At 37.2% G+C, this 12,121-nt stretch overlaps 1 protein-coding gene across 1 annotated transcript in view; it reads left to right on the forward strand.

Moving 5' to 3' along the window:
* Positions 1 to 12,121, forward strand: part of DNAH8 (dynein axonemal heavy chain 8) — a 397,226-nt gene that overhangs the window by 47,889 nt on the left and 337,216 nt on the right. The window contains exons 9-10 of the mRNA XM_034991238.1: positions 49 to 162; positions 11,712 to 11,819. Of these exons, the coding sequence (XP_034847129.1) occupies positions 49 to 162; positions 11,712 to 11,819 (222 nt within the window). The remainder of the gene's footprint in view (positions 1 to 48; positions 163 to 11,711; positions 11,820 to 12,121) is intronic.

The following is a 12,121-nucleotide window of genomic DNA, read 5'->3' on the forward strand; positions in this document are numbered from 1 at the left end:
AGTGATATATTTGGATGTTTCATGGTATTCTTATACATTTTTTCTTAGAATTGGCATGATTTGGATGCAAGAATAACAGATACAGCAAATGAATCAAAAGATAATGTCAGATATTTGTACACTCTAGAAAAAGTATGTCAACCTCTGTATAACTATGACCTAGTAAGTATGCTTTTTAAAGTGTAGTTTGAAAAATAACTCATCTTAAAGTAGCTTTATAATATATGTGTATTGGGAAATATATACTGCAGACAAGTTATTTAAAAGATATACTTTCCTGTTACATAGCCATCATGAATTAAAAACTCATTTAAACCTGATATTGATATTATCATAAGTATAATCTCATTTGTGAGTTTAATTAATTAATGCATTGATGCATAACAAATTATCCCAGACTGACTGACTTCAAGAAATAAGCATTTACTACATCACAGTTCCTGTAGGTCAAGAATCCAGGCATAGCAGAGCTTGAGTACCTCTGCCTCATGGTATCTCATGAAGTTGCAGACAAAACTGTTAGCTAGGAATGTGGTCTCACTGTAGTGGAGGCTGACAGCTGGAGGGTCCACTTCTAAGCTCACTCACATGGTTGTTGGAAGGCCCTAGTTGCATAGCACATGAGCCTTTCAATAGGGTAACTTGCTTCCCTTAGGGTGAATGATCCAGAAGTGAGCAAGAGAGAGTACCCAACCAGCATTATCCTGATATCAAAGCACTACAAGAAAAGAAAATTACAGGTCAACATCCTTGATGAATGTAGATGCAAAAATTTTCAACAAATACAAGCAAACCAAATTCAACAGCACATTAAAAGGATCATACCCCTGACCAAATGGAAATTATTCCTGGGATGCAAAGATGGTTCAACATATGCAAATAAATACATATGATATACAGAATTAATGAAATAAAAGAAAAAAATCATATGATCATTTCAATAGATGCAGAAAAAACATTTGATAAAATATAACATCCTCTCATGATAAAAACTCTTAACAACTTGAGTACAGAAGGAATGTACTTCAACATAATAAAAGCCATATATGACAAGCCCATAGCTAACATCATACTCAACAGTAAAAACTGAAGGCTTTTTCTCCAAGATCAGGAACAAGACAAGAGTGTCCACTTTTGCCAATTTTATTCAACATAGTACTGGAGGCCCTAGCTAGAGCAAACAATAAAAAAGAAATAAAAGGCATTCAAATTGGAAAGGAAGAAGTAAAGTTGTTTCTGTTTGTAGAAGATATGATATTGCATATGGAAAACTCTGAAAAATCCACCAAAAACTATTAGAACTAATAAATTCAGTAAAGTTGCAGGATACAAAATTACATACAGAAATTAGTTGCATTTCTATGGACTGACAACAAAACATTTGAAAAGAATTAAGGAAAACAATCTCATTTACAATATCATAAAAAAAAATACTCAGGAATAAATTTATTCAAGGAAATGAAAGCTCTGTACCCTGAAAGCCATAAGACGTTGATGAGAGAAAATGAAGAAAACAAAAATAAATGGAAAGATATCCCATGTTCATGGATTGGATGAATGAATATGTTAAAATTTCCTTACTACCCAAAGCCATCTATAAATTCAATGCAACCCTATCAAAATTCCAATGGCATTTTTTTCAATAATGGAAAAAAATCCTAAAATGTGTATGGAACCACAAAAGACCCCCACTAGTGAAAACAATCCTGAGAAAGAAGAACAAAGCTAGAGACATTGCACTTCCTGATTTCAAGCTATACTGCAAGGCTATAGTAAGCAAAACTGTATGGTACTGGCATAAAAATAGACATATATACCAATTGGACAGAAACAAGAGCCTAGAAATAAATCCTTGCATATATGGTCAAAAAAATTGACATGGGAGCCAAGAATATTCAGTGAGGGAAGAATAGTCTCCTCAGTAAATGGTATTGGGGAAACTGGATAATCACATGCAAAAGAATGAAATTAGATCCCTATCTTATATTGCTTACAAAAATTAACATGGAATGGATTAAAAACTTAAATGTAAGACCTAAAACCATAAAACTCCTAGAAGAAAACACAGGGGGAAATCTCCATGACACTGGTTTTAGGAATGATTTTTTTTGGATATGACACCAAACATACAAGCAACAGAAGCAAAAATAAGTAAGTGCGACTACATCAAACTAAAAAGCTTCTGCACAGCAAAAGAAATAATCAACAAAATGAAAAGGCAACCTGTGGAATGGGAGGAAATACTTGCAAATGGTATGTTAGATAAGGAATTAGTATTCAAAATAGGCAAGAATTCATTCAACTCAATAACAAAAACAACCAATGCAATAAAAAATGGGCAGAGGAACTGAATGGATGTTTTCTCAAAGAAGTTATCCAAATCAATGAGTACATGAAAAGATGCTCAACATCAGTAATCAGGGAAATGCAAATTAAAACCACAATGTGATATTACCTCACACCTCACACTTATTAGAATGGCTATCATCAAAAAGATAAGAAGTGCTGGCAAGGATGTGGAGAAAATGCAACCCTTGTGCACTGATAGTGGGAATGTAAATTGATGCAGCCACAATGGAAAACAGTATAGAGGTTCCTCAAAATACTAAAAATAACACTACCATATGATTCAGCAATTCCACTACCAGGTATCTATCCAAAATAAATGAAATTAGGATCTTGAAAAGATGCACTCCCATGTTCTTCACAGCATTACTCATAGTAACCAAGATATGAAAGAAACCTAAGTGTCTATCACTGGATAAGTGGATAAATATTATATATAAAAATATATATATAATGTATATTTATGTTTTTATTTATTTATATATATAATGGAATATATATATACATATATATAATGGAATATTATTCAGCTATAAGAAATGCTGCCATTTGTGACATATATGGACCATGAGGACATTATGTGAAGTGAAATAAGTCAGACGGAAAAAGACAAATACTGTATCTCACTTACATGTGGAATCTAAAAGTCAAACTCATGGAAACGGAGTAGAATGTTAGTTGCCAGGGCTGGGAGTGGGGGAAATGGGAAGATGTTGGTCAATGGGTACAGAATTCCAGGTATAAATCAGGAAGTTTTGGGAATCTAATGTACAGCATGGTACCTTTTAGCCTTTCTTTAGATAGAGGGGAAGTCAGGGAAACTGTATTTGTTGAGAACTTAGGGCAGTGTTTCCCACTTTTGACTGGGTGTTGTCTCTTTTGTGAATCACATGTAGGCAGGAGAGTTGCCCAGACAGTTGTGTTTTTAAAGATGCTCACCATCTTGGGAACACCTGGCCTTTTATTGTAGGCATTGTACTACATAATTTCCGTGTATTTTCATTCTGTATGCACAACAATCCTCATTTTAAAGATTAGGAAACAAAATTTGGGTATTTCTAGAGCTGTAAGTCATGAGACTGAATTTGAATCCAGCACTCTTTGGCATTATGCATTGTATTTGTTTCTACTTCTCCATGCTGCTTCTTCAAGATATTCTCTAAGTTAAAATGCTTTCAAAATAATTTATATTAGTGTCTGATACACATATTCAGCATTCTCCTGTCTAATTTTTGAAGAGATAGTCAAAGCCTCTACACACACACTGCCATTGGCTATGTGGTTTGGTTGACCAAACTTTTGGGGGCAGGGTAAATGCTGGTTTCATCCTAGAGGCAGGGAAAGAGGAAGAGTCTATGTTCCATATCACTTAGATTTGGCTAAGAGTGATGTGTTTAGGGGTGGTTCATACCCCTCCCAAGAGGGCATGGGTAGCCAAGGAGTTTAATGTGGGTGGGGAGGGAAAGACGTGGGGTTGAGAGCCTTGAGCAGGTGCAGTTCTTACAACCATGCAGGAATCCATCCTCCATGAGAGAGAATAGGAAGACTGCCAGGAGCTGTCTTTTATTTATTTATTTTTTGCATTTTTAAAATTTTATTATGTTATGTTAATCACCATACATTATCTCATTAGTTTTTGATGTAGTGTTCCATGATTCATTGTTTGCGTATAACACCTACTGCTCCATTCAGTACATGCCCTCTTTAATACCCATCACCAGGCTAACCCATCCGCCCACCCCCCTCCCCTCTAGAACCCTCAGTTTGTTTCTCAGAGTCCATAGTCTCTCATGGTTCATCTCCCCCTCCGATTCCCCCCCTTCATTTTTCCGTTCCTACTATCTTCTTTTTCTTCTTCTTTATTTTTAACATATAATGTATTATTTGTTTCAGGGGTACAGGTCTGTGACTCATCAGTCTTACACAATTCACAGCGCTCACCATAGCACATAGCCTCCCCAGTGTCTATCACCCAGCCACCCCATCCCTCCCACCCCCCCGTCTCCAGGAACCCTCAGTTTGTTTCCTGAGATTAAGAATTCCTCATATCAGTGAGATCATATGATACATGTCTTTCTCTGATTGACTTATTTTGCTCAGCATAATACCCTCGAGTTCCATCCATGTCATTGCAAATGGCAAGATTTCATTCCTTTTGATGGCTGCATAATATTCCATTTTATATATACACCACATCTTCTTTATCCATTCATCTGTCAATGGACATCTTGGCTCTTTCCATAGTTTGGCTATTGTGGACATTGCTGCTATAAACATCGGGATGCACGTACCCCTTCGGATCCCTACATTTGTATCTTGGGGGTAAATACCCAGTAGTGCAATTGCTGGATCATATGGTAGCTCTATTTTTCAACTTTTTGAGGAACCTCCATACTGTTCTCCACAGTGGCTGCACCAGCTTGCATTCCCACCAACAGTGTAGGAGGGTTCCCCTTTCTCCACATCCCCGCCAACATCTGTCGTTTCCTGACTTGTTAATTTTAGCCATTCTGACTGGTGTGAGGTGGTATCTCATGGAGGTTTTGATTTGGATTTCCCTGATGCCGAGCGATGTTGAGCACTTTTTCATGTGTCTCTTGGCCATTTGGATGTCTTCTTTGGAAAAATGTCTGTTCATGTCTTCTGCCCATTTCTTGATTGGATTCTTTGTCCTTTGGGTGTTGAGTTTGATAAGTTCTTTGTAGATTTTGGATACTAGCCCTTCATCTGATATGTCATTTGCAAATATCTTCTCCCATTCTGTCGGTTGTCTTTTGGTTTTGTTGACTGTTTCTTTTGCTGTGCAAAAGCTTTTTATCTTGATGAAGTCCCAATAGTTCATTTTGCCCTTGCTTCCCTTGCCTTTGGCGATGTTTCTAGGAAGAAGTTGCTTCGGCTGAGGTCGAAGAGGTTGCTGCCTGTGTTCTCCTTTAGGATTTTGATGGACTCCTGTCTCACATTGAGGTCTTTCAACCATTTGGAGTCTATTTTTGTGTGTGGTGTAAGGAAATGGTCCAGTTTCATTCTTCTGCATGTGGCTGTCCGATTTTCCCAACACCATTTGTTGAGGAGACTGTCTTTTTTCCATTGGACGTTCTTTCCTGCTTTGTCGAAGATTAGTTGACCATAGAATTGAGGGTCCACTTCTGGGCTCTCTATTCTGTTCCATTGATCTATGTGTCTGTTTTTGTGCCAGTACCATACTGTCTGGATGATGACAGCTTTGTAATAGAGCTGGAAGTCCGGAATTGTGATGCCACCAGTTTTGCTTTTCTTTTTCAACATTCCTCTGGCTATTTGGGGTCTTTTTTCATTCCATACAAATTTTAGGATTATTTGTTCCATTTCTTTGAAAAAAGTGGATGGTCTTTTGATGGGGATTGCATTGAATGTGTACATTGCTCTAGGTAGCATTGACATCTTCCCAATATTTGTTCTTCCAATCCATGAGCATGGAACGTTTTTCCATTTCTTTGTGTCTTCCTCAATTTGTTTCATGAGTATTTTGTAGCTTTCTGAGTACAGATCCTTTGCCTCTTTGGTTAGATTTATTCCTAGGTATCTTATGGTTTTGGGTGCAATTGTAAATGGGATCGACTCCTTAATTTCTCCTTCTTCTGTCTTGTTGTTGATGTATAGGAATGCCACTGATTTCTGTGCATTGTTTTTATATCCTGCCAGTTTACTGAATTCCTGTATGAGTTCTAGCAGTGTTGAGGTGGAGTCTTTTGGGTTTTCCACATAAAGTATCATATCATCTGCAAAGAGTGAGAGTTTGACTTCTTTGCCAATTCAGATGCCTTTTATTTCTTTTTGTTGTCTGATTGGCTGTGGCTAGGACTTTAGTACTATGTTGAATAGCAGTGGTGATAGTGGACATCCCTGCTGTGTTCCTGACCTTAGGGGGAAAGCTCTCAGTTTTTCCCCATTGAGAATGATATTTGCTGTGGGTTTTTCATAGATGACTTTTATGATATTGAGGTATGTACCCTCTATCCCTATACTCTGAAGAGTTTTAATCAAGAAAGGATGCTGTACTTTGTCAAATGCTTTTTCTGCATCTATTGAGAGGATCATATAGTTCTTGTTCTTTCTTTGATTAATGTATTGTATCACATTGATTGATTTGTGGATGTTGAACCAACCTTGGAGCCCAGGGATACATCCCACTTGGTCGTGGTGAATAATCCTTTTAATGTACTGTTGGATCCTATTGGCTAGTATTTTGGTGAGAATTTTTGCATCCATGTTCATCAGGGATATTGGTCTGTAATTCTCCTTTTTGATGGGGTCTTTGTCTGGTTTTGGGATCAAGGTAATGCTGGCCTCATAAAATGAGTTTGGAAGTTTTCCTTCCATTTCTATTTTTTGGAACAGTTTCAGAAGAATAGGTATTAATTCTTCTTGAAATGTTTGGTAGAATTCCCCTGGGAAGCCATCTGGCCCTGGGCTTTTGTTTGTTGGGAGATTTTTGATGACTGCTTCAATGTCCTTAGTGGTTATAGGTCTGTTCAGGTTTTCTATTCCTTCCTGGTTCAGTTGTGGTAGTTGATACATCTCTAGGAATGCATCCATTTCTTCCAGGTTATCTAATTTGCTGGCATACAGTTGCTCATAATATGTTCTTATAATTGTTTGTATTTCTCTGGTGTTGGTTGAGATCTCTCCTCTTTCATTCATGATTTTGTTGATTTGGGTCATTTCTCTTTTCTTTTTGATAAGTCTGGCCAGGCGTTTATCAATCTTGTTAATTCTTTGAAAGAAACAGCTCCTAGTTTCGTTGATCTGTCCTACCATTCTTTTGGTTTCTATTTCATTGATTTCTGCTCTGATCTTTATTATTTCTCTTCTCCTGCTGAGTTTAGGCTCTATTTGCTGTTCTTTCTCCAGCTCCTTTAGGTGTAGGGTTAGGTTGTGTATTTGAGACCTTTCTTGTCTCTTGAGAAAGGCTTGTATTGCTATATACTTTCCTCTTAGGACTGCCTTTGCTGCATCCCAAAGATTTTGAACAGTTGTGTTTTCATTTTCATTGGTTTCCATGAATTTTTAAAATTCTTCTTTAATTTTCTGGTTGACCCATTCATTCTTCAGTAGGACGCTCTTTAGCCTCCATGTATTTGAGTTCTTTCTGACTTTCCTCTTGTGATTGAGTTCTAGTTCCAAAAATACGCAGGGAATGATCCCAATCTTTTGGCACCAGTTGAGACCTGATTTGTGACCTAGGATGTGATCTATTCTGGAGAATGTTCAATGGGCACTAGAGAAGAATGTGTATTCTGTTGCTTTGGGATGGAATGTTCTGAATATATCTGTGAAGTCCATTTGGTCCAGTGTGTCATTTAAAGTCTTTATTTCCTTGTTGATCTTTTGCTTAGATGATCTGTCCATTTCAGTGAGGGGGGTGTTAAAGTCCCCCACTATTAGTGTATTGTTGTGGATGTGTTTCTTTGCTTTTGTTATTAATTGGCTTATATAATTGGCTGCTCTCATGTTAGGGGCATAGATATTTATAATTGTTAGATCTTCTTGTTGGATAGACCCTTTAAGTAGGATATAGTGCCCTTCCTCATCTCTTATTACAGTCTTTGGTTTAAAATCTAATTTGTCTGATATAAGGATTGCCACCCCAGCTTTCTTTTGGTGTCCATGAGCATGGTAAATGGTTTTCCACCCCCTCACTTTAAATCTGGAGGTGCCTTTGGGTCTAAAATGAGTCTCTTGCAGACAGCATATCGATGGGTCTTGTTTTTTTTATCCAATCTGATACCCTGTGCTTTTGATTGGGGCATTTAGCCCATTTACATGCAGGGTAACTATTGAAAGATAGGAATTTAGTGCCATTGTATTGCCTGTAAGGTGACTATTACTGTATATTGTCTGTGTTCCTTTCTGGTCTATGTTACTTTTAGGCTCTCTCTTTGCTTAGAGGACCCCTTTCAATATTTCTTGTAGGGCTGGTTTTGTGTTCACAAATTCCTTTAGTTTTTGTTTGTCCTGGAAGCTTTTTATGTCTCCTTCAATTTTCAATGACAGCCTAGCTGGATATAGTATTCTTGGCTGCATATTTTTCTCATTTAGTGCTCTGCATATATCATGCCAGTCCTTTCTGGCCTGCCAGGTCTCTGTGGATAGGTCTGCCACCAATCTAATGTTTCTACCGTTGTAGGTTACAGATCTCTTGTCCTGAGCTGCTTTCAGGATTTTCTTTTTGTCTCTGAGACTTGTAAGTTTTACTATTAGGTGTCGGGGTGTTGACCTATTTTTTTGATTTTGAGGGGGGTTCTCTGTGCCTCCTGCATTTTGATGTGTGTTTCCTTCCCCAAATTAGGGAAGTTCTCTGCTATAATTTGCTCCAATATACCTTCTGCCCCTCTCTCTCTTTCTTCTTCTTCTGGGATCCCAGTTGTTCTGATATTGTTTCGTCTCATGGTATCACTTATCTCTCAAATTCTGCCCTGGTGATCCAGTAGGTATTTATCTCTCTTTTTCTCAGCTTCTTTATTTTCCATCATTTGGTCTTCTTTATTACTAATTCTCTCTTCTGCCTCATTTATCCTAGCAGCTAGAGCCTCCATTTTTTATTGCACCCAGGAGCAGTCTTTTAATTGGTTCCATAAAGAGATGATGGATTTTATTACAACTTATTTACACCCCTAGTACTAGCAACTAGACTTCTGTTAGGGACCTTTTAAAAATTTGTTTTATGTAAAAATATTTTATATCATTTTTTAGGTGTTTTTGTGTATATGACCATGAGTAAAGCAAACCAGACTGTATGGTGATAGAGATATATAGCCATTGCTTAGCTCACTCAGTAGCCCAGTCACTTAATTTCCCAGCTTTACAGCATGTGCAATTAAAGTTTGTGTCTATGAAAAATCAGAATTTTCACATGTCACATGCATATGGGGTTATTCACAAGAGCTGAAGATGCAAATCTTAATAACCAAAGCCTACTCTAGGATGACCTGCAAGTAGGTCTTGATGTGAAAAAAAAATAGATGAGGCATATATACCAAAATGTTAACATTTGTCAAGTGTAGTGATGGGTATAAATGATCATTATACTAGTCTCTGTACTTTCCTATATATTTAAAGCTTTTCATTATAAAAAGTAAACTTGGAAGAAGGGTACAATGCTTTTTATTGTGATCAAGACCTCTAGATTTTTAGGTGTACTAATGTCAAGTTCTTTGTTCAAAAGACTTGTTTAAATTTATATAATTTTCAAATATTTTAGTTCTGGTGTTCTTTTCATCCTAGTAATTAAAAAAAATTATTCAATTGTTCTAGCATAGATATACCTTATTATTATTATTTTGTTATTGTTATTAAACTTTCACATTCTCTGATGCAGGAATATTTCGAACATTATCTTTGAAATTAAAGAAGTTCTAATAGTATTGTCATATAATTGCTTCCCCCTCATATACTCACTATTTTTGAGGCTTCATAAATTCCATTTATCCTCATTTTCTTTTTCTCATTAAAAGCAAACAGCCCCTGCTGTTTAGTTTGTAACTCACATTTGAGCAGGAAAAGTGCAGAGGACTCATTCTTCCATTTTTTGTGGATAAGTTTTATGAATTTTATGTTTAGTGTTTCATTTTATTATCTTGGTGTTGCAATTTCTGCTATTGGCATATCTATCATTATATGTTTTACATATAAAGTGTCTGAACACTGTGTGTAGATAGGTAAGAACTGTGTGCTCAAGAATCTTCTATTATAAATGATGTTTAAAATTTAGGTGAAGGGTGGGGCACCTGGTTGGCTCAATCGTTAAGTGTCTGTCTTTGGCTCAGGTCATGATCCCAGGGTCCTGGGATTGAGCCCCGCATCGGGCTCCCTGCTCAGCAGGAAGTCTGCTTCTCCCTCTCCCACTCCCCCTGCATGTGTTTCCTTTCTTGCTGTGTCTCTCTCTGTCAAATAAATAAATAAAATCTTAAAAAAAAATTTAGATGAAGGGTATTTTCCTGATGGACCCATTTGATGCCATCTCTGAGCCTTCTTCTTTGGAGTTACAGGTACTTTTTTTTTTTTAAGCTTTGAATTTCAACTTCTTTATTTTTATTTTTATTTTTTTAATGTTTTATTTATTTATTCATGAGAGTCAGAGAGAGAGAGAGAGAGAGGCAGAGGCAGAGGGAGAAGCAGGCTCCCCACCTAGCAGGGAGCCTGATGCGGGACTCAATCCCAGGACCCCGGGATCATGACCCGCCAAAGGCAGACGCTTAACCATCTGAGCCACCCAGGCGCGTCGGAGTTACAGGTACTTTGTAGACTTGCCTTACTGAGAGTGGGAGAGACCCCTCCTTGGCTTATTTTTATTAGACTCTTTTTAATATACAGATAACACATGTAATATGAATTCTGACATCCCAGGTTACCAGCAAAGTAAAGATATTAATTTCCATAAGCCACATATCATTGATTTAATTAAATCATAATTAGACCTCATACCTAGGACATACAGTACACTATTCAATAGTTATTTCTGGGGCACCTGGGTGGCTCAGTCAGTTGTGTCTGTCTTTGGCTCAGGTCATGATCCCGGGGTCCTGGGATCTTGCCCCGCATTGGGCTCCCTGCTTAGGAGAAAGCCTGCTTCTCCCTCTCCCTCTGCCTGCCACTCCCCCTGCTTGTGCTCTCTCTCTCTCTCTGTGTCAAATAAATAAATCTTTAAAGAAATAGTTATTATTTCTGGTTTTATTTATTTTATCACCATTAAAACATCTTTTATATATTTTATATTGTCCTAGCAATTAAGAGGCAACCTCCTTGTAGGAATGCCATTGACCTTACCTGTTCTCCCATCCTGATTTGCATCATAGTTAAAAGCAGGGTCTCAAAATCTCAGGCACATAACTGTGGTTATGTAATATAGCTGTAGGAACTTGGACAAGGTGCTTAACTTCCCTACCTCTCTATTTTCCCTGCTTGCTTCTCCTGCTCCCTCTGCCCCTCCCCACTCGTCTTTTTTCTCTCTCTCTATCTCAAATAAATAAAATCTTTATAAAAAGATAATCTTGAACTGTTAATCCTTAAAATCACTTTCACCTCTAAAATTGTATTTTTAAATAAAAATTTAAATTTAGATGTACAGAAAAGTTATAGTACAGAGTTCTCTTCACCCAGTTTCTCTTGTTAACATCTTGCATTACCTTGGTACATTTGTCAAAACTGATGTCCTTTTTCAGTTCCAAGAACCAGTCTAGGATGCTACATTGCATTTAGTAAAATTTGACTTTAAGATAAAAATGTTACACTATTTTATGTGTGGTTAGAGTTTTGAATATTATAGGATATTGGTTATTAAAACTATAAATATATGATGCAATTCACTTAATATATTTCAATTTTAGGTTTCCATGGCACATGGAATACAAAATTTGATTAATGCCATCAGAATGATTCACAGTGTGTCACGGTATTATAACACCTCAGAGAGAATGACTTCATTGTTTATCAAGGTAAGTTTCCAAGGGAAGAAATCATACATGTAACCCTGTGAAAAGTTAACAATACTTTCCCTCTGGGCCAGGGAAGGGAAATGGGAAGTTTGGGTGCCTCTCAGAGTTCTGGATTTGACAGAACAGTGGACAAGAAAAGAAAGGTGTTGACTGGTCAATTCTACTTAATTGAAGGTGTACCTTCTTGTCAGAGGTAAGCCCTCAGGCTTTTTGTTTAAATGTAGCTGGTGCTTTTCTTTCTTTCCTTTGTTTTCTTTCCTTCCTTCCTTCCTTCCTTCCTTCCTTCCTTCCTTCCTTCCTTC

This window comes from Mirounga leonina, unplaced genomic scaffold, assembly GCF_011800145.1.
Source record: "Mirounga leonina isolate KUSES-001 unplaced genomic scaffold, KU_Mleo_1.0 Mir_53, whole genome shotgun sequence".
NCBI classification, from domain to species: domain Eukaryota; kingdom Metazoa; phylum Chordata; class Mammalia; order Carnivora; family Phocidae; genus Mirounga; species Mirounga leonina.